The sequence below is a fragment of the Prionailurus bengalensis genome, chromosome B1 (genome assembly GCF_016509475.1).
Source record: "Prionailurus bengalensis isolate Pbe53 chromosome B1, Fcat_Pben_1.1_paternal_pri, whole genome shotgun sequence".
In the NCBI taxonomy this organism is placed as follows: domain Eukaryota; kingdom Metazoa; phylum Chordata; class Mammalia; order Carnivora; family Felidae; genus Prionailurus; species Prionailurus bengalensis.
The window spans coordinates 126,056,158-126,080,473 of NC_057344.1; the positions used below are offsets into that span (position 1 = coordinate 126,056,158).

General features: G+C 35.7%; 1 protein-coding gene across 1 annotated transcript; it reads right to left on the reverse strand.

Moving 5' to 3' along the window:
* Positions 1–20,678: 20,678 nt before the first annotated feature.
* On the reverse strand, positions 20,679–22,048 carry PDHA2 (pyruvate dehydrogenase E1 subunit alpha 2). The gene has a single exon (XM_043572040.1). It carries the CDS (start codon positions 21,963–21,965, stop codon positions 20,790–20,792), a length of 1,176 nt encoding a protein of 391 aa, XP_043427975.1. The 5' UTR covers positions 21,966–22,048; the 3' UTR covers positions 20,679–20,789.
* Positions 22,049–24,316: the final 2,268 nt, after the last annotated feature.

Sequence of the window (24,316 nt, forward strand, 5' to 3'; positions counted from 1 at the left end):
AATTTCCTAAAATTAAATTGTATTGATGCTTGCACAAGTATGTAAATATATTAAAAATCAGTGAACTGATCATTTTAAATTGCTTCATTTTATGCTAAATGAGTTATGTCTCAAAAATGTTATTTAAAAAAACAAACAGCCAGTTCCCCAAAACAAGAAGATAAATGTTATGTAAAAACTCAGAAAAGCTATTTTTAAATGCTCAATGTGTTTTTTAATTGAATTAAAGAGTAATGAATAGTATGTCACAATCCATTTTTCAGCATGAAAACTCATATGATCGCCCATCAGTCTAATTCATTAAATTTTGTTAAAGTATTTGTAAGAACATACAGAATTTCAGAAAACATGTCATTAAGGAAGAGGCAATGACAATAACAATTTGACTTAAGAAAAAGTCCACTGTTTGGTATTTAACATTTTACAAAGGAATGTCATGCAAGAAAACTCTGATTGCTTTTGTGTATTGTATGTTGGTAAAAGGCTGAGTGGTGAGATTTTCATACCGATGGATCTTTCTTTTCAGAAATAAAAGTCCCATTTCCATCATCCTTGTGATGGGAGGTATCCCTCTGACAATTTGATTGAGTTAAGGACCATAAAGGACAAAGAGAAGAAAATCTGAAAAATGAAAACATTTTTAGCTACTGAGAATCATTATCTAAGTTCAGTATCGGGTCTCTAAGACATTGTGATAAGCCACCAGTGATCCATTAAGAATGGGCAGGCATTGGCCTTAGTATGCATAGATGATTTCCAGTTCAATTTAGTTTCCAGGCTCCATTAGAATACTGCATATCTAGCTTTATGATAAATCCCTTCAGCTTTCGTGGTGTTTCCAGAAGAGTTTCAAAGAACAGCAAGGTCAAGTTGAAAGTGGCCTTGCAATGAGACATATAAGCAGGACAGACAGGAGGACATGCAGTTATAATTTGAATTTGAAATCAGCTGATTTATATCCTCTGCTTGTGTCATTCACTCTCTCTCCTCACTCTTGAATCAGCTTTAGAACTCGGTTCTGTAAGTTCTTTCTCCAGCAAAAGATTAAAATAATAAATTCATTCAATTTCCATTATGCTAAATGATCCTAAATCTTTTTTTTGACCTCTTACTGTCAATATACACCTGGATTCATTCATAATGTTACTTAATATATTATGAAAATAACTGAGTTACAGACTTTGTATAAAAATCAATTCTATATGCATATCATTTTGTGGTGATAACAGACCAAGATAAGACATGCTTCTAATCCACAGTGCAACAATCCACCAAAGAGAAATCTGTTAATGTTCACCCAGTGTCCCCCCACTCATAAATGATGAGGAAAATACTAATAGCTAACGTTTATTGGGCATTTACTGTATGTCATGTATTATCATATGCTCTTTATGAGTTAATCTTATCATAACCCTGGAAACAGGATGATACATAAATCAGGAACTGAAGCATGTTACAAAGGCAGGATCTCAACTGGAGCGGTTGGTATTGAGAGCCTGAGTTCTTAACCACTATATCTACTTCTGTATAATAAGAGCAGATGGTGTCGGTTTCAATAGAATAATGTTCATCTATTTTTAAAAATATATCAGTTGCAAATAGCTAAAGGTCATTCTATGCCGTTTGCACTTTCATGGAGTAGTTGCAGAGTGACATCCATTTAAATGTATATGCAATTGAGAAAAATCAAATTTGGGTAATTTAGTTACTCAGTAGAAACAAGGGGGAAAACAACTTACAGTTGTTAAAGCACCTAATGGAGAATAAAGAAATTTAACTTTTATCAATGTCTCTCTAGACTTCAGTTTTCTCATGTATAATGAGATACCTGGAAGATTTGACTTCAAACAGTCCTTAGAACACAATAGCTATAAAACTGTTTCTATGATCTACTGCAGTATCTTACACTCGTATCCTCTGCCTTTTTTCCCAAGAGGCTGTTTACTTTTTCTTTACACATTTATAATAGCACTTGATATACTAAAAAGTAGAAGAACTTGTTCATTGTTGTATGTGTTAAATATAGGTATTTCCCATTTTATTATTTCTTTTATTATCTATTTCGTGCTCTTTTGCCATTTAGGAATTTAAATGACTTTATATAGTTACTGTATCATTTATTTTCTTTAACTTTTCTGATTTTCCTGTTTTTATTTCAGCAGATGTTTCAAACATAAAATACAAAAATAGGTTCCTCTGTCTTTTCTTCCACTTTATGAATTGAATTTTTAAAAAACATTGGGATCTTTTATCCATTCAGAATTTTTGACATAAAAGGTAAGTTAATTGTAGATCAACCTTTCTTTCAAGTAGCTAGCCAGTTATCCCAATCTCAATGTCACTCGCTAAAGTTACTATCTCTTCCAGCTGAGTACCTAAAAAGGAAACTCAACCGTGATCATCAATTAAATTCCCAAAGGAATGTAGGTCATTTTATAAACGGCTTATTCTGTTTCATGGAACTGTCCATTTATCCCTGCACTAGCATCAGACTGACCAATCAATGTACGGAAATATTCTGAACTTTGCTAAGGTCAAAAGAAATCAGAGTGGCAAAGAGCTTTTCCTCAGCTTTATCAGATAGACATAGATATACACTTTTAATAATACCAATATTGGTCAGAATGACAAAACCAATCACACCAAAAACTTTGGTGGAAATAATAATTGTACAACCAGGAAACATCCATAGTTTAAATGTGCACACTCTTTAATCTCACACAGTGATTCTCAGTGTGTGGTTGGAAGTCCCCAAAATCCTTTCAGAGGATTCCTGAGGCCAAGATACTTTGCATGATAATACTAAGACATCACTTGCCCCTTTCACTGTATAAACATTTGCATTGATTGTTTAAAAGCAAATAGGAGCAAAACTGTTGTCACTTTAATCAGAAAAAAATGCAGTGGCAACAAATTACATTAATAGTCTTTATTTTTCTCCATCATGCACACATAGTTACACACACACAGTTTCACTCATAATATCCTGATGAAGCTCTAAAAATTACTGACTTCATTAAACCTTTACTCTTGAACATATGATTCTTATAGTATTTGATATGATGGAGCATGAAGTACACACTACGCACTTCTGTTGCCTACTGAGGTACAATGATTGTCTTCAGGGGAAAACTGTTAGTTGAACTAGCATCTCATTCCATGGAACATTCTCTTCACAAGAAAGAATGATTGACAGACAAACTATGGTTATTCAGACCTAAATATTTGAGAGATATATTTTCTAAAATGAACAAAGCGAATCTGTCACTTCAAAGAAAACAACTGACCTGGCACTACTTATTGCCAATGATAAAATCTGAGCTTTCAAGCAAAAATTAGAATTTTGAAAAATTATATGCATCACTGAATTTGACAGCTTCCCAATACTTAAAGAGTTTTCTATGGTGATATTAACAAACATGATTTTTTTCATATTATATAACAAAATGTGTCAACGCTTGAAAATCCTTAATAACTTAGGGAAACTATTTTCAAAATGATCCATGCTCTGGGGAAAGGACCATTCAAAATGTAAAACGCAAAATAGATTTTAATGTAACAGTATCAAAAATTAACTTGGTTTTAGATTTCACATTGCAACTAATCTTTTAGAAACTTCCATTTGTCAAGTTTTGATGTAGCATCAAAAAGGAATATCCACAATTTTCTGTAAAGGCTACTAAAATAGTCTTCTCTTCCAACTACGTACGTGCATGAGGCAAATTTTCTTTATCCACTTCACCAGCATTACCATACATTGAATGCTGAAGCAGATGTCAGAGTCAGAGTTCAGCTATCTTCTATTAAGTCAGAGAATAAGATTTGCAACTATATTTTTTAAGTTTATTTATTTTAAAGAGAGAGAGCGAGACAGTGCACAAGCAGGGGGAGGGGCAGAGAGAAGGAAGACAGAATCCCAACCTGGCTCCATACCATCAGCACAGAGCCAAATGAGGTGCTTGAACTTGAGAACTGTGAGATCATGACCTGAGCTGAGATGAGATCAAGAGTCGGATGCTAACTGACTGAGCCACCCATGAGCCCTAATATTTGCAAATATTTAAATGATACCACTCTTCTATTTTTTTTTGTTTTTGAAAATATACTTATTCTTTATAAAAATCTGTTAACATGCATCAGGTTGGACATTATTTTAAACAAACTAATTAATAGATATTTTGACAATTCCTTTTTTTTTAAAATTTCTCGGTTTTGCTTTTTAGAGTGGAGACTATTGACAGACATACCCTTTTTAAAAAAAGTTTTTTTTTTCCAAAACAACTCAATAACTTCTAAAAATGCAAAGTGGCCCTTACATCAAAAAGTTTGAGAACAGCTGACTTTGAAAATCTACTAACAAAAAGTCATCTTGAGTAAGTACGCAAAATACTAATGAACCAGTAACCCTAGATATTTCACTTTCTTTCTTTTTCTCAAAGGAAGTTTTTTAATTGAGGTTATCCTAATCCAACTCCACAGTTTATATTGGGAAAAGATATGTTCTCTTTTGGTTTAAAAACTATAATCAGAAGATAGCTTAGGATGGGGGGGTGCATATATTACACATGAAGGGACATTGCGCCAAAGGGTTGATTAGTGGCAGAGGCTGCCAGTTGTCACCCAATATCAGTTGTCACCTTCTTCTCAATAATAGACCCCATGAATTTAAGCTGGGCAAATGAGCTGCCAAAGATACATTATTTGCTAGGTGTTTTTTGTTTGCTTGCTTGCTTTGTTTTGTTTTGATTTTCAGCTACATGTGACCCATGGAATGTAAGCAAGATGGTAACACAGCTCCTGTGAAGACTGCAATGTGGATGTGATACCTAGAATTGGAAAATATATTTTGTAAAATAAGATGAAGCCACACATTACAGATGGTAGATCGCAGCAAGAGCTTGGGTCCCTTTGGATAATAGAGCCATCATATTAGTCATAGTCTGCCAATAACTTTGTGAAAGGGAAAAAAATTCTATCTTGAAAAAGTTACCACAATTTGAGATTTTCTGTTACTCATAAATGAACCTAATTTTAACTGAGAAGTGACTCAGCAGTACTGTTAGGAATATAGGACTCTATTTTATCTACACAGTTGTTCTCTTTTTCTAGAGTCGATGATTTTCATTTAGCAGTACCAATGGAGTTTTTCAAGATAGTAGATCACTATTGAAGGTGGCATCTCAAATTCTCTTGAGATATTTGATAATCTTATTTCTATAGCACATGTCTACACAGAGCTACTGATACTTTTTTTTTTTTTTTACTTACTGGAATATTTTAGAGCTAGTTCGCACTCTAATACACACACAGACACACACACACACACTCACACCTTATTTTGCTTGATTCAATGAACCAACAAAATACTTTTTATTTATAAATTAATAAATATTCCATCAGTAACTAAATTAAGGTTATTAACACAGGAAATGAGCTAGGTATAATCTTATCATCATCGAACTATAAGATGTTAGAATTAGGGGCTCCTGGGTGGCTCAGTCGGTTAAGCGTCTGACTTTGGCTCAGGTCATGATCTCACGGTCCATGAGTTTGAGCCCCACATCAGGCTCTGTGCTGACAGCTCAGAGCCTGGAGCCCGTTTCAGATTCTGTGTCTCCCTTTCTCTCTGCCCCTCCCCTGTTCATGTTCTGTCTCTCTCTCTCTCAAAAAGAAATAAACGTTAAAAAAAATTTTTAAAAAGATGTTAGAATTAGAAGATATCTTAGTGCATCCAATTCAACTCATTCCTCTTTACACATAAAGATGTTTAGTGCCACAAGGAACTTGACGTTAAGAAGATTATTTAGAAAGCAGGGACACAGAAAAGCACCTATTAATCAATTCTCTAGCACAATTTTTATAACCAGTAAGACCCACTTCATCAGCTTGGGACACTGTAAGTGAACAGCATTTCCTTTTTTTCTTCGTTTAATTATGGAAGACCCTATCTACTGCGTTTATTGGCAGGAAGGCCATCAGCCTTCCTTCCAGATTGCTGTAGAACACTGTGTTCATACTTACTTCCGGGTGGTAGTGAGAATGTAATGAACTTGATCAATCACCAAGCTGGGTCACTTTCTCTCTTCTATCTTTGAAACAGATTCTTCCTTGGACATACAGCATTTATTTTATATCATACAGATTTTATGTCACAGTTTTCAGTAGTATAAGTTTATCTAAAAACACTGTAAAATTTGTAGAAATCACAATTACAATGCAAAGTTCATATTATACTTAGTAAAATGTAAGAATTTTAAGTTGATAAAATAAGAATTTATTTTTATTTAATACAAATGTGGTTCTTTGATAAAAAATAATTTAGATAATGCTTTAAAGCTGACTTTAGGAATCTTTAGAGTCTTCTGGGGTCTATTTTATCTAACTTCCATAAATGATGTCTTTCTAAGAGATTGCTTTACAAAAAACTTACTTATGCACACAATCTTTTCAGTAGATGGCAATTATACTTTAATTTAATTCATTGTATCTCTGCCCACTGCATTGATCTTTTGTCTTTTTCCATGCAAGTTAACTTATTTTGATATTTTATGTCATGAATCACTGTAGAAATTTAATTAAATTGATATATTAACTGTGCTGTAATTGCCACTGAAGTATTGTAAATGTCAGGCCACTCTGCTCCCATCCCAGATCATGACTGCAAATAAGATTCTCCAACGCACATTCTTTTATCAAGAGATATACACAAAAATACATAGCACCAATAGCTGATGTTCCAGGATCTGGAATTAGAATCGTACCTTTCAGACAGATATAATAAATGCTTTTGAAGAATATTTGATTAATTAACTGTAATTATTTGTTTCCAATTTTTCTAGTGTTCCCACCTCTAATACTCCTTTGTGTTCATAAACTGATCATGGATAAGTTGTCTGTCAATATTAATGTTATTTGCTTTTTTAGACTCTGATTTATTCAGCTTCTTTTGCAAACATAAGTTAGTTTCATGTCAGTTTTGATTGAGATTATTTTACAAATCTTTCCTGATAATTTATTTTAAGAAGTGCCATTGCTACTTGTTATCAATATAAAATTCTTATAAAAATAAAATACCCAGGGGTGCCTGGGTGGCTCAGTCGGTTAAGCATCTGGCTTTGGCTCAGGTCATGATCTCACAGTTCATGAGTTTGAGCCCCGCGTCAGGCTCTGTGCTGACAGCTCAGAGCCTGGAGCCTGCTTTGGACTCTGTGTCTCCCTCTCTCTCTGCCCTTCCCCCACTCTCTCTCTCTCTCTCTCTCTCTCTCTCTCTCAAAAATAAATAAACATTAAAAAAATTAAAAAAGGATAAAATACCAAATCTTGCAAATTCATATTTTGAATACACAGGAGTGATGATTACATACCTTTATTTATCAATTAACAAATTAATACTGACATATTAGTATATGTTGTCAATATTTTACATTTCTATAATTAATGAATTAATACTGAACCATTATTAACTCATGTTCATACTTTATTCATATTTCCTTAGTTTCTATATCAACTTCCTACCATACAACTACCATTGTATTAGCCATCTTGTCTCTGTAATCTCCTCTTGGTAGGTTCTCAGACATTCTTTGTTTTGGATGACCTTAATAGGTTTGGGGACTACTAATCAGACATTCTGTGTAACATCCCTCAATAGGTATTTAATGTTTGTCTCATAATTAGACTAGGGTTACATGTTTTGGGAAGAAGACCGTGGAGTTAAAGTGCCATTTCCATCACATCATTTCAGGAGTACATACTATCAACATGATTTAGTATTATTGGTGTTGACCTTTATTAGTTGAATTAGGTGGTGTTTGTCAGATTTCTCCATTATTGAGTGACTATACTTCCTTATTTCCACCCTCTACTCTTTCGAAGGAAGTCACTATGCATAACCTACATTTAAGAAAATGGAAGTTATGCTCCACACATTTGAGCGTAGAATATCTACAAAAGAGTATTTGCAATTTTTCTGCATGGAAGTTTTCTCTATTATTTTCATTTGTTATTTGCTGATTCAAGCATTTATTCACATCAGTATGGAGGAAATTCTAATTTAATTTTTTTAGTGTTTATTTATTTTTGAGAGAGAGAGAGAGAGAGAGAGAGAGAGAGCACTAGCAGTGGAGCAGCAGAGAGAGAGGGAGACACAGAATCCAAAGCAGGCTCCAGGCTCCAGACTGTCAGCACAGAGCCCAGTGTGGGACTTGAACTTGCAAACTGTGGGATCATGACCTGAGCTGAAGTTGGAGGCTTAATCGACTGAGTCACCCAGGTGCCCTAGAAAGTCTAATTTAAATCAATAACATCTAGTACCAATGATAATTACTGAATGGAAGGATTGTATAAAAATACTTATGTCAAGAAGGACAATATGAGGGGCGACTGGTTGACTCAGTCAGTTAAGCATCTGACTCTTGGTTTTAGTTCAGGTCATGATCTCACAGTTCATGCTGACAGCTCAGAGCCTGCTTCGGATTCTCTTTCATTATCTCTCAGCCCCTCCCCCACTAGTGTTTTTTTCTCTTTCTCTTTCTCTCTCTCTCTCTCTTTCTCCCTCAAAATAAATTAAAAAAAAACATTTTTTAGAAGAGCAATATGAGTTTTAATATATGATTTTCTAGCCTGTGGATTGGTAAGGTGCCTCTGGTACTACTCTACACTAATGATGGTTAAAATAAAATAATATTTGCCACTCTTTTCTTTGATTCTCTCTTAGATCTTTAAAAAACATGCATCTTTCAGTAAAGAAAGAAAATAAAATCTATTCTCAGTTCCTCTATGGAACCCTTTAGGAAAACTAAGATGGAGAAAGAAAATTTTACCTAAGAGTAATTTTTCATTTTCTCTTTTTCTAACCTACAAATCCAGTTTTCTCCCTTTTTTTGGTAAAACTATATATTTGCTTTATTTACTCATTATTTATGGAGCACTTACGATATGTTCTGGGCTGAGGGTAATAAGCAGATTTGCTATGGTTGACTCTTACATAATATTTCTTATAATTAACTTCAGTTTATTTGTAGTTGAGGAAAGTAGAAATTGGATAGAGTCAGACCTACTGCATTTTTTAATCATGAGACTAAAATTATGGTAGCTATCCTGCTTCAAATACTACATATCTTCCAATAGACCTTAGAAATGTTCAGTTCAAGACTTTGGAAGGTGCTGGAAATCATAACTGGTCAGTCACAGAATAGAAGTCAAAAGAATTTTCTTGGTAAGGCACGGATAATCCAATCTCCTCAATCATAATAGAGTCTTATCCACCAGACCTCTATGTTATTTGCATGTATATAAGATTAACATATATAAAAATGGAAAGATGATGGAACATTGTAATTAGCTTGCATCTTGTATATATTTGCCACCTTCAAGAAAAATGGAAACCTTAAAAATAATGGAGTGTGTTTAGCATCAGAGATCCCATTTTTAGATAGTAATTCAAGTGAAATTTTATAGATATTTAAAAAAAATTTTTTTTAAATGAATTAAACAGCTTCGGAATTCTGGCCAAAAAACTGGTCCTACTTAAGAATTTATGTTCACTGGGACACCTGGATGGCTCAGTTGGTTAAACATCTTACTCTTGGTTTTGGTTTAGGTCATGATCTCATGGTCCCTGGGTTCTGACCCCACAGTGACAGTGCGGAGCTTACTTGGGATTTCATCTCCCTCCCTCTCTCTCTGTCCCTCCCCTTCTCTCTCCCTTTGTCACTCCAAATAAATAAACTTTAAAAAAAATTATGTTCACTACTATTTAACTGTATTTACAAAACCATGCTATGATATACGGCTATAAATGTTGACTTATCCAAGAAGCCTCATCCAAAATTGTTATGAAGATGAATAAATGTAGTAAATTTTGCCTGCACTTCACTGTTCAAAAACTAATCATCAACTGCTGGGTGAACAAATCTATACCAAATATAGCTCAAATTGAAAGAGCTGAGAAAAATTTAAATGTAATTTAACTCCAGAAAGATCCAATTTGAGTAGAATATTTGTAAATCAAATTTCTCTGCATGTTATTGATATTTTGCTTTCCTAAATGTTTTGCTTCCGAAAATACTATTGTTAGATGACTATCCTGAACAGAAGCATTTTCCCCCAATTGTACTGTACTTATCTATGTAACATAATTATATTTGCTTGTCTTTGGAACTCTGTGTAATTCAAACGAGTCTCTTTTACTTGTAGTACTATGGCCTTGGATAGCACTTTCTTCTGAAAAATACCTTTTTAGAAATTTAGGTAAGGAAAATGCCAAAACAATTAATGATACTGAAAACATTTGGTATTTGCAGAATTAAGTTGAATTGCATTGAATGTCAGATGGAAAAGGAAAAAAAATCAAGTAAATATCCATGTAATCATTGAGAAGTTATTGTGGGCAGAGAAATAAGGCCATAGTTTTTAATTTTTATTACCAAGCTCTAGTAACTAAGTAATGATGTATTTCCATTTACAGTAGTGTGTTTTAAAAGATGGTATGTAATGAATCAAGCAACAATAACAGCTGTTTACAGATCCTCAAGGTATCCTATGTTAAAATAAAGATTTCCCTAAATAGAATGTTTTGCAAGCATGCACATAGGTTAATTTACAAAAGAAGATGCAGTCCTGAATCAAGGTATGATTGACTAAAAATATAGACTTTTGCTCTAAATGCTGATAGTTGTTTAATCTTAGAACTTTTATATACTGTATCGCTAATAATAGCTGTAAAAAGAGAACTATCTACTCAGCAGACAAAGACTCTAATTCTGTGGGGCAGAATAGAGCCAGCAGATTGACATCTGTGCATTATGCAAATAGAAGAATAGAAACAAGTAGGTCCTAATAAGCAACTCCTATTCAGATGGAAAAGGGGAGTGGGAGAAAGACTCTTCTGAGATAATTATTAAAGTTGGGAGGGCACTTCTTCCCAGGGTGCATCTCAGGGAGGAATAGTTTGTTTTGGCTTGTTTCCTCAAGTGGAAATTTAAGTGTGAATTAAAAAATGGCATGCTGAGTTTGAGAAACGGCTTCTTCTCTCTTTGCCAAAGAGCAGCATTGGGCAGAGGGCAACATGTCATTGATTTTGAAGCTCCAATGCGCTTTTTATACCCGTATGGTGAATAGTAAGTAGTTTAGTGCTGTTTACAATAGAAACTTTATGAATAATGTTAATAAATAGAGTGTTTGTACTGCTGTTCCTTTAACTTGACAGAATGTTGCCACCTGCCCCTTAATATGTTGATTAGCACTAAAATAAAGTCCTTATTAAGAAATAAAAAGAGTAAATTTATTCTCAAAGGAAACATTTATGCACATGTATTGTGCATATGACAATTCTTTTTCTACATTAGCTCATATAGGAAAGGTTCCTTGCATTTTAGAAATTTGAAAGGTTACATATTATTGACATCTTTATAACAAGTGCTATGCTTCACATTAAAATTTGACAAGGGAAGGTGATAAGGTTTTTAGAAAATAAAGAGGCTCAAAGTGGATAAATAGTCTGGATAATAAGGGTAGGCAAGCCAAACCCCTAGCAACTCATGTCTATACTACATATGCAGTAAACTCAATTTATAGGCCAGGTAACATTTAAATTGTCCACCAATGACCTGTGTAATGTAATAAGAACAATGCTTAGTGAGTTTCAGGAATCACTGAATAAAAATCGTGACTAAGCTTTTAGAATGATGGATTCAAAACCTAAATGACATTTGTGAATGCAAAGAGCCAGGAATGTTTTTCTGTAAGGGTATGTGAGGAAAGTCAAGCCTTTAACATAAGATAGGAGATAAAGGAGAGGAAGGGGAGAAGAGAAAACATAACTACTGTTTGGAACACCTAATGTGTGCCAAGCACTAGGACTTCATGTATGCTATTTCCAATCTTCACAACAGTATCACAGGGTAAGTGTGATATTCCCCCTTTCTACAGAGTAGTCAAGAATGCTTCGGGAAGAACTTAACTCATCCAAGACCACACAGACAAAAAAAAAAAATCAACATCAGTTGTGTCAGACCTCAGGTGTGTTTTAGAATTGAGTTGACTCTGCTCTAATAAGAATTCAGCTCTTTTTCCTCTGTTAGCACAATTCAATGAATAAATAAGAAATAATTCACTGTCAAAATAGTGAAACCGTGTTTCTACAATCTTTAGACCTGTCAGAGTTTTGTTTGTGCAGGGCTTTTGGCTCTAATCTTAACAGTTCAGAAAGATACAGGAAAACACACAAAGGGTTAACAAGAATATTAAAAAACAAAACAACAGTGAGAGAACTGACAAAGGCTTTTCAATGTTGATTTTAAATCACAATAATTATGTCTCCTCCACAAGAAGTAAGGTCTTAATGTGCTTTCACACTGCTAGTGGACTCTGCTGCTTGGATTGCAAAATATGTGATGTTCCATATAACTTCTACAGCCTTTCGTCTTAAAGGAAGCTGTAGGATTTCACAAGATATCAGTGACAGAAAAAGCTCTCCGATTCTTGGAACCTCAATGTCTCCCAAGGAAGCGATGAGCTGTTCACTCTGCAACACTGCAGCCCACATGGATGGCGATGGAGAAATTCTCTGGGCACTGTTGGCAAGTTACTCTCAGTCTCTAATGGAAGCAAATTATATACTTTCTAAAGTGACACTATCACTCTAGTAACGTGCAGATAAATTGCTCCAGTGAAATCTAATAGCTCACACTCGCCAGAAACATTATTAAAATAATTGCTTCCTCCTACTTTTTTCTTCTTTTTTGGCAACGTGCTACTTCATGTGGCAGTAAGTTTTTTAAAAGAAGGAAACATAAACGATAGCAGGACACAGAAACTACAAAGGCAATATTCTCCCTCGACTAATTTTAATGTATGACTGCTGCAATAACACTGCAGCCTGGAAAGCTGCCTTCTACCAGAACGTTTGGGGATAATTGAACTCTTGCTCATTGTTCAAAAGGTCATGAGGTTTGAGTGGGCTCTTTTTCTTTTGGTAAATTATTCAGCTTGAGTATTTATTGGCCCGTCAAAAGGAAAGTATTGTATGAACTGTCTTTGTTGCTCTTCAGTGTTTCCTAATTTGATTGTGTTCTTTTCTGTGCATAAACTTGGCAGAAAATTTCCATCTCTCTCAATTCCACTGCAGAGACCTCTCTTCTTTGCTCATGGATCAAACAGACGTGAATGAAGTCAATGAAAAAAATAGAGAACACTGATTGAATGAGAGTTTTGGCTGGCGCTTTGTTCCAAGCCTGATCAGATCATTGTTTGCATTAATATTTTGGAGCATTCCTTAAAAGGAATCCACGATAAAAAGAGTGGGTCTAATTTTGAAGCAATTTCTAGCATGAGAATATCCATCTATGTTACAATATAATGGAAAAATCTGTCCTCTTTTTGCCCTGATTCTACCAAAGTAGTATCTGTGCAATATCTACATGCTTTAGTGTATGTAGTTAGCAGATTGAAAGCCCCGAGTTCTGAACACAATTTGGGTACAAACTGGGGAGTTTCATTATTACTACATCATATTCTACCCAACCTTGATGGCATTTCATAACTACTTTTTGTGTCAAATGCTGCCTGATGATAATTAGTTAAGAGAAGACGATGAGATATTTTTTCTAATATTTTCTCCTATGAGTAGGTTTAAAGTATGAAAAAAGTTTAAAATTCAGTGTAGCCTATAATTACGCAGATACAGCATGCCACGTGTGTTTTAGTAGCTAAGGGTGCCATTCAAAACAAGATCACTCATTATTTTCAGTGACCAAAACCAACCACTGTTGTGTAAATACAGCCTTCTTTCTCTGTGCCTAGCTATAATTGGCTTTTGGTGTTTATAAATTGGATCTTAGCATATTTGTGCTTTTCACTATTAATACACTTTGATATGATTAAAAATATTTTAGTGTTATTTTTAAAAATTTCTTAATATTTTTTATATGTTTTTGAAAGAGCGTGACCCAGGGAGGGCTAGAGAGGGAGACTCAGAATCTGAAGCAGGCTCTAGACTCTGAGCTGTCAGTACAGAGCTTGACACGGGGCTCGAACTCACAAGCTGTAAGATCATGATGTGAGCCAAGTTTGGATGCTTAACTGACTGAGCCACCCAGGCACCCATGTTTTAGTGTTATTTTAATGGCTATGGATATACCATAATTGATGTCACCAATCTTTCTATTGTAGAACTTATTGTTTATAGGGTTTTTTTGTCGTTATAAACAATTCTGTAGTGAATATCCTTGAAACAAAACAAAACAAAACAAAAAGGAGGGAGAGATCATGAGAAAACATAGGGTGGCTAAATTTGTGAAAATCTATTCCACACACAGCTTACATTGTCTTCTGACCACTGCAATCTTTATACCTAGCTACCTACATAAAATTGAAGACTCTTTTTATTGCTTTCAGATGGCATAATCCCTTCTCTCCCTATGGGTCAGAAATTTTTATTTATTGAATCTTGAGTGTACCTGGAACTAAGTTAGATGTTACTTCATTTCTTGCTCTGCATTTAACATTTACAACAATCATATGGATCAACTGAATTATAGAGGATGTGGAGATACAGAGGTAAGTCCCTTGCTCAAGGTACCATTTCTCTTGATTTGAATCTAGATTTAAATGACACCAAAGTCCAGACTCTAATTTATTTCCTTGTTACATAAAGATAGGGCTGCTTTAAGACCCAATGATACTGGACTAGAAGCATTAGGTTCTAAATGGCCTGTCAATACACGAGGTGCTAGTGATTCAATTCATTCAATAGATTCTAATTTCCATGATAATATAAAGTTCATCAATATGCACACCTATGACTTCTAGTTTCCTTGCCCTTATTGGTTACACCTTTCCATCTGATTCTCCTGGCTTCTCCCTTAGTCTTCCGTCTGTCTCCTCTCTACCTACTGATTTCACTCAGTTCCTGATTTCATTCTAGGTTTGCATCTCAGGTTCTGTAATCCTGAGCCCTCGGCTGCTTGGATTCTTTACTACTTGGGTAGAATGGACATGGGTAGCCTTGAACTCCCAAGGACTTGTTCACATACTACTTTGGCACTTCAAGTTCTGGCTTTGACTCATCAAAGCCTGATACTCACCAATCAACAGAAAACTACCATCTGGACTCAAGACAAGCCTCAGTCAGTGAAATTGCAACTGTAGTCTTCAGTGTGTTTCTTGACCTATGGCTGACGTTTTACTATAATACCAAAAAACCTAACGTTGTCATTACTTTAGTTCATCCCAAAACCAGCCACAGATGGTGGGAAAATGTATGTTGAACAGTTGTAATTTTGTTCCTAGGCTTTCTTTTCTGTTGGAGACTTATCTTTCCCTATCCTTTCTACTTCTAAATTGTGAACGTCTGCACTGATATGTCCAAGAGTAAGGAACAGCGATGTCACTACTATATGCGAGGAGTATCACAGTATTGTGGCTATCTATTATCTGTTTTACCTCCTATTCTCTGTTTCCCTCCCAATTTTTGTTTTTGTGTTCCTATACTAAGCCTAAAAATCTGAACTCAGATGATGGTGGAGTGATTGACAAAAATCCCTTGGTTCGACTTTAATTCCATTCATTCATTTGTTAATGTACTTTTTTAAAAAACCTATTGTGTGGATGAGTATAATTAGAAGCAATGCTTAATAAGCAGTACAAAAAAAGTACTTTTCAAAATATGAACTTTGTTGCCGGTTTTGAATCTTGCATCCACCATTTATAAATTGTGAAATCTTGAGCAGCTTCTTTAACTTGAGTCTTAGTTTCCTCTTTTTAAGTGAAATTAAAATGCCTAAATTATGTAGATATAATTTAAGAGAATAGTGGCTATGATCAATGGCTATATGATCCTGAACTAGCAACCTAATATATTTGGGACTATTCTTCTATATATAGGTTTTTATTATATTATAATTAAGAAACTCAATTTCTGGTTATACTTATGGTTATTGTTTATTACAGTGAAAAGATACAAATCTAAATCAGCAAAGGGAAAAGACACATGGAGAAAATTCTAAGAGAAACTAGGCACAAGCTTCCAGTTATCTCTTCTCAGTGCAGTAACATGGGGACACGTTATTAAGATAAACTTATCTGGACAAACTAGTACCGTATGGCCCAAGGCCTTAGACATATAGAACATTCTTATCACGAAGAATATTCTAGGGGTACAGAAGTTATCTCCCAGGAGTATGAAGACAGACCTTTCTCTGGGATGTGCAGGTTTTGAGACACCTAAGCTACTGAGGTAACCCTTTCCTTGCCACATAGTACTATGAGATGCTAATAATAGGAGAAACTGGGTGTAGGGTATATGGGAATTCGGTACATTGTTCTCAATTTTTCTGTAACTCTAAAATTGTTTTAAAAATTAAAGTCTATTAAATAAAAATCCAATTAGAGTAAGTCATATAAATTGAGAAATATTCAAGTTGAAACTTCTGCTTGTTTTTGTTTTTTTAATGTTTATTTATTTTTAGGTTTTTAAACGTTTATTTATTTTCAAGAGAGAGAGAGACAGAGCACAAGAGGGGGAGGGGCAGAGAGATGGAGACACAGAGTCAGAAGCAGGCTGCAGGCTCCGAGCTGTCAGCACAGAGCCAGACGCAGGGCTCGAACTCACAAACAGGGAGATCATGACCTGAGCTGCAGGTGAACACTTAATCGACTGAGCCATCCAGGTGCCCCTGAAGCTGAGAATACTTTAACATGCCTTTAATTTATTTTACCTAATTGAGATTATAGCAGAAGGATTCTGTTGCATTGCCTTGTCCTAATAATAACTTTAAAATTTCTATCGTACTTGTGTTCACTAAGAAACAATCAGTTTTTTAACTTTTATTATTGATAATAACCAAAATGTCCACTTTGAAAAAATCCAAATGCCCATCAACTGATGAATGGATAAATAAAATGGATGTTGTTCATAAAAAAGAGTACCAAGGGGCACCTGGGTGGCTCAGTCGGTTGAGTGACCGACTTTGGTTCAGGTCATGATCACATAGTTTGTGGGTTCGAGCTCCACGTTGGGTTCTGCGCTGACAGCTCAGAGTATGGAGTCTGCTTCAGATTCTGTGTCTCCCTCTCTTTCTGCCCTCTGAGCCCCACCTTGTTCACACTGTGTCTCTCCCTCTCAAAAATAAATAAACATTTAAAAAGTTTAAAAAAAAAAAAGAGTACCAATATATGCTACAGCAAGTTTGGAAAACTTTATGCTCAGTGAAAGCAGACACACAAGAGCACATAATTTATGATTTATATAGACTGTGAAGAATACCCAAGTCCAAAAACCGAAAGTAGATTAGTACTTTCCAGTGGGTGAAGAGATAGGGAAATGGGAAGTAACTGATAATGGGTATTGGCTTTTTCTTTCGGGTGATGAAAATATTCTGGAATTAGGTAGTGGTAAGGATTATACAACTTTGTGAACATAATAAAAATCACTGGACTATATACACTTTTAAAGATGGATTTTATGGTATGAAATTTATATTTCACTCTTTAAAAACAAGCTCTTTCCCACAAACGATCAGGCTAAGTTTCACTAATATCTGCTGTATTTTGTGTACACTTGATTGGCAGGCATATCACATTTTTAAATAAATGTAATTCTTATGTATCTAAATATTCCCTTTATATATTTTTCTTAACCTCCTTCCTTTCTCATTCCACTCCATCAATATGCATACAATCCTTTACCTTTCTAGAGTATCATAAAGGTGAAGATAGTAGGAATTCCTTTTCTCTCAGATATTCTAGCATTGTTGCAACAGTGAAAATTTTATTATAACCATCATGGCTTGTTAAGCCTTCTAATACCTGGATAAAATAGACTGAATTACATAGTATTATGGATAGGAAATATAATCCAGCTGCTAAATTTCTACACCTCTCTAATTTATAACTTGATAAGTAATTGCTATTAATAATTTATTGTTTGACCTAACTGAAGACAACAGGGGGGTTTTGCTTTTGTTCTTACTTTTTTAAAATTTTTGCATCACTACAGAACTCTGTGCAGTCATACGTGTATTGTTACTGAATGTACACACAAAAGTCTGGACATTTTTTAATATGGAAAACATTGAAAACTCCTGCTTTAATGGAATTTGATAATGTGTATTATGACAAATGTACTCTATAACTTTAATAGATAAAGATTGGATTTTTTCTTGAAATGGATTATCTGTGTATCATGGTTTTGTGATGGATTAATCTCTAATAAGTTGTTTGTATCTTAATTTTTATGGATATTAAAATAATCCATAATATAAGCAAAATTTTAAAATTTCTTTATAGTATATATGGAGAGTTAGCTTTAAACAGCTTATGTTCCACTTGCAAGTTTATAGAAATATAAGTATGCCAAAATTAATAAAGAGTAGAGGAATTATTTGTCATATAAAATATGTGATTATTTTTATGGTATTATGAAATGCTTTTGTTTTTAATGGAAGGGATCCAATCAAGGTACCTCTATTTGCATAGACAAAACATATTAGCCAGTAATATTCTTGATTTATAAATACACCAACACTCATCTCCACTTTCTGATTTTAAAATGTTGAGGTTATTTTATGTGCTTAAATCTTTTTGGAGTAAGGCATGGAGATTCAGCCTACACATATGTGTACATATGTTCAAATACAGGTCTCTAAGCTTTTGGTTTTCTCTTAGAGTTCTTAGAAAGTATCTAGCTTTTATTTGTGGAAGTAGATGTTGTACAATTAAACAAAAAGGCTATAACCTTTTTTACAAATGGAGATACAGTTGACACATAGCAGGATATTGGTTTCAGGTTTACAACATGATGATTGGATACACATATATATTATGAAATGATCACCACAATAAGGCTACTTAACATCCATCATGATGCATAGTTACTTTTTTTCTTTGATGTGTTTTAACTTTTAATAACTGATTCTTCTGATGTTTTCTACAAACTATTTCTTAGGTCACAGGCAAATTCTGATATCTGATTTAGTTAAGTGTATCTCAGAAAAACAAGACATGCCAAACATCATGTTCAATAGGATTTTTGATCATTACTCCAATATAACCAAGTAGAAATGTTTTCACAAGATCATGACTTGTTGTTGTGGTACTGGACTGCCAAGAAAACCAAACCTATATGATCCAAGTTAGATTTTCCTTTGAAAAAAGTTGTCTGCGAATGTTCAGTTCTAGTCAAGGCAGTTTTTACTTTCCACTTTATTATTATTATTATATTGTTATTACTACTACTACTATTTTAAAGAAAGAAACAGAGTGCAACCAGGGGAAAGGGGCAGAAGGAAAGAGAATATGAGCATGAGACAGAATCCCAAGCAGGCTCCATGCTCAGCAGAGAGCCCGATGACGGGATCAATCCCACGACCCTGGGATCATGACTTGAATGGAAATCAAGTCAGTCGCTCAACTGACTGAGCCACCCAGGTGCCCATCAACTTTTTTTTTTTAATTTTAATATATGTGCTGCTGAAACAAACATTCAACTTTTTATGAGTATCACCTCCTCCTCTTTCGTTTATTTCTTTTGATGTCACCATATCTGCTCTTTTTTCAGTCTGAAATTCACCAGGATAGTTTCTTTAAAATATGGAACACATAATGGTACAAGTGGATTGAAAAATGAGAGTAACTTTAACTTGAAGGTTAAAGCAAAATGCAGTTTTTCCTAACTTTGTTTACATTTTTCCTTTAAATTGATACACTAAAAATATTGCAAGAAAGTACATGAAAAAACTTTCTTGTCCCATCTCCCCCTGCTCTGTTGTGTAGCATGTTTCATTGGGAAATGATCAGTATTAACTGACTTCAGTATCAACATTGAGTGGGCACTCATATGCTTATATGTGTTCACAGGCACACTATTATAGTCGGCAATGGTATAGTCGGCAATGGTTAATTCACGTAAACTATTGTAAGTAGCAAAGCTTCAGGGGACCTAACAGCTTGGTGTGGCTTGAAACTCTCTCTACCTTAGGATAGTGACTTTACACACAAACTCCTGTCAAGGTGGAGAAGGGACCAAAGAACTATTTTTCCTTTAAATAAGAGTACTTACAAATATAAAGTTAAATCAAATAGAACTATTACAGCAAGTAATATGAGAAGTTAAATAATCTTGTTTTTCCCAATTTAGACTTGTAAAAATTAAAAAATGATCTTTAAGGTATTCACATTGTCTAATTAAATAAGGAGGACATCAGACTAAGGTAGCTGTAATGCCGTGGTAGCCTACTTAAGAAAACCAAAACCTAAGCCAGAGTCAATGGACTCAAATTGAGAAAATGACACTTAAGAGTAAGCAACTACAAACAGCTAGTTAGGCTTTCCCAGCAGCACCTTAAGGTACAGCCAATAAAATAATTTCCTTGCTTTGCTTCTGTATAAAAATGTTTCCCATAGCTCCAGTTGATGGAGCACACCTAACCGTCTCTGGTCTGGCGTTGCCTGATTCCTACTGATGCATGTTCAAACAAATTCTTGAAAATTTTCATGTGCCAGAGTTTACCTTTCAACAATGCTAAATGGTCAAATGAATGATATCTTTTAATGCAACAATGTACAATTGAATGAAATATCCTTTGTAATTAAATGTACATTTTTTTCAATGATCTCTTTTATTCTCTTCTAATAATCACTTAATCATCTCAATTTATTTTAATAAAAGTTTAGAGGGCCCTTATTTAATGGGTTTTATTCCTTTTTAGCCAAACTGGGCACACAGTTTCTTAAAGTGGACCATGAACATTCCCATAAAGGACTAAAAGTAAATTTACATAAGTCTCCCTTTAACTGAGGGACTTGAACTTGATCCACTGGTTTGCACCACGAACTTCAAAAGCTGGAGTATTGCAGTAGATGTGATGAGCTAATTCTTCCAAAGGTGGTTCAGGATCAGTCATAGCAAACTGGGCTGCATCCTCAACTTCTTTCCTCACTTCAACATCAATATCCTTTAGTTCCTCAACAGTGGCAAGCTTACTGTTTACCATTCTGTCTTTGAGAAGCATAATAGGATCGCTCTCCCTTCTCACATTCTGAACTTCTTCTCGGGTACGATAACTGATCCCAGGGTCACTCATACTGTGTCCATGATACCGGTAGGTCTGCAGCTCCATCACTATGGGCCCCTTTCCAGATCTACAGTAGTCAGCTACAAACTTAGTTGCCTCCCGAACACCTAGAACATCCATTCCGTCTACCCTCAGTCCAGGGATAAAATTTCCTCTCTTATAGTAATCAGTGCTGGCTGATGCTCTCTCAACAGGGGTTCCCATTCCATAGAGGTTATTCTCACAGATGAAAACACAGGGTAATTTCCACAAAGCTGCCATATTGTGAGCTTCAGCTATCTGACCCTGATTCGCAGCACCATCCCCATAAAGAGCCAAACAGACCTCCTTGTTTCCCTTGTATTTACAGGCCAGAGCAATGCCAGCTCCCAGGGGCCCCTGTGCGCCAACAATGCCATTGCCCCCATAGAAATTCTTGACATACATATGCATCGATCCTCCTTTTCCTTTAGCACAGCCTCCCCTTCGTCCTGTCAGCTCTGCAAGAATTGATCGGACAGAGAGTCCACGAGTATAGCACAAGCCATGAGCCCGATAGGATGTGATGACATGGTCGGTGGGATTTATCCCGGCCTCCAGGCCCACAGAACAAGCTTCCTGACCATCGCACAAGTGACAGAAGCCACGGATAAATTTTTGTTTATACAGCTGATCTGCCTTCAGCTCCATTCGGCGAACAGTCTGCATCATCCTGTAGTATTTGAGCCCATCCTCCCGGGTGAGCACTGTTGTGACAGGAGGACCCTCTTCTAAGCGATAAAGATCACATTTCTTAATTGCAAACATCGCATCATTTGAATAGTTACAGGATGCCACCAGCACTCTGCTAGCGGGCTTCTGCGTGACCCCGGACAACACGCGGGAGACAGTGGCAGCGAGCATCTTCCTCATGGAGAACAGCCCAAGGGGGTGGCCCCGACTCTCAGCTGCCCAGAGGCCTGGCTGCGCCCGTCCCCTCCGGAGCCTCCTTCCGCATCAGAATGCCATCGGCGCCACAATGACCACGCTGGCAACAGAGGCCACGTCACGCCGCTCCGTGTCACCAGGTTGCCAGACCTGACGGACTGATTTTCGCAGTGCCTTCCAACTGTAATTAAGAATAAAGGTTGTTTCGTTTCTTGAAAGACTCGGCTGAACAACCACCCTATCCTAATTAGTGCCATCATCATTGCCTAAACGTAACCAGAGTTCCTTCTTCCTGCTAAACACTATAGAGCGCTTCTTGACCCTACATCAATGGAACAGAGGCGCAAACACAGTCCCCAAGGCACATGAGGAATCCAAGAGGTTAGGCCAAAGATATTCTTGCCAGTATTTCTTTAAAGTTTTTAAAATTTTGTTTTAGAATATGTATGGATATTTTATCCTACTCCATAGTATACCATATTTATTTGAATGTAAAAATAAAGATGCAAATTACTTGTAATTTAAATATTTAACTTTAAACACACACAGACTTTTTAAAGAAAAGTTGGTGTCGCAAAAGAATACGGCACATTTACCCTATGGCTTCTAGCACATGTGTCACCTGAGGCAGGGGTGGAGAGTGCAAGGCAGGTGATGATACATAAACCCCAGCCAGAGTATAGCAGTCTAAACCCAATAATAAGGTTTTCCTGAAGTGGGAAGATTAAAGGCAGAGTTGAGATGCAGATTGAGGTAAGTTTTTGATATGGCACCTTTCCTTGTGTTTCTTATAATCCCGACTCTTATCCCTTTTTGTGTCCCTCTATTTTCTGACTAATTTACCTTTTTTGTCTTTTCCTTGTAATGTCTTCAACAGGCTTCCACAGAAAACATCAAGATGCAAGTGATGCTGGATTTTGTTTTTATATCAACCTAAATTGAATCAGTCTTAGTCCACGAAATTGAGAAGTGTTTCCTTATTGTTATTTCTTATTATCTTATTATCGCTTTATTTTATATAAAAAAAAAAACTTTCTTTTGCTTATTTTTGAGAGAAATACAGAGCATGAGTGGGGGAGGGGCAGAGAGAGGGTGACACAGAATCCGAAGCAGGCTCCAGGCTCTGAGCTGTCAGCACAGTGCTGGAAACGGGGTTGGAACTCATGGACTGAGGGATCATGCCCCGAGCTGAAGTTGGAGGCTTAACCAGCTGAGCCACCCTGGCACCCCGTATAATATCTCTTTATAGTAAACATTAGAGAGCGTAACTTCTTATAAAGTGACCCACTAAACAGTGTGCAGTTTGGACTGAAAGAGAGCAATAGAGTTTGCTTAAGTCACTGGTAACAGTTCAATCATAGGACAAGAGAAGTATAGGCCTAGGGTTATAGAGATCATATATCATTTTCCTCTTTTGCACTTTTACTAGTAAGGTGATTTTTGTACCCCAATAATCCAACCATATCCAGGAATCTGGTTCTATGTAGACTATTAAATCATTCACCTTACTGAGTCTTCTGTTTTATATCCATTGCCTATTCGTAAACAAAGATACAAATAAAATACAAAATCCCTGTTTGTCAATAAATCTTTAGCCAAATTTCCCTATGACACGTTCAAAGCAGCTGCCTTCTCTATGTCTAGTTGCAGGTGTTATGTTGGACACTCCTTTTGATATTCAGGCAGGAAGTAGAAAATAGCTTGTTAAAAAGTTACAATATCTCTTAAAACTTGACTCCCCCCAACTCCTTCCCATCCCAGTCATTTTAATGGGCCTCATCTTTTCGTTCAACTTAAAATTCTGCTGTTGGAATTCATGGTCTTGCTGTGTTATTTGCTCTCTCTTTGATAGTTAGCCTCTCTCTGCTGTTCTCTTTCATTCCTGCAGGTATTGGACATCTCCAGGGAGCATTATCTCCATGAGAATGAGAAAAATGACACTGCAGGATGGAACAGTAGTGTTAATGGGTCACTGAGTGACAGCTGAGCCTTCTCTCAGAGGTATCAGCCAGGCTAGTCCTGCCAGGAACACAAGAGTTATATAGTAAAGTGTGCCAATTTAATCTTGTCATGTGTAGCCTGGGCTGCAAAGATAGAGTTCCCCATAAAAGCCCAACGTGACAAGCCTAAACCCAACTCATTCCAAAGGAGAATATGCAAAGATGCTAATTGGAAAATACCTGTGCTACAGGTCCCACAGAAGATAGCCCTGTTTAAGCAACAGGGTCCGGTTAAGATAATAAATAATAAAATGTGAAACTTCCAGAGGCCTCTTGGACATCATATATAATTAACCTATATTAACCTAGGTTCGACCTAAGGATAGGTGCAGTTAT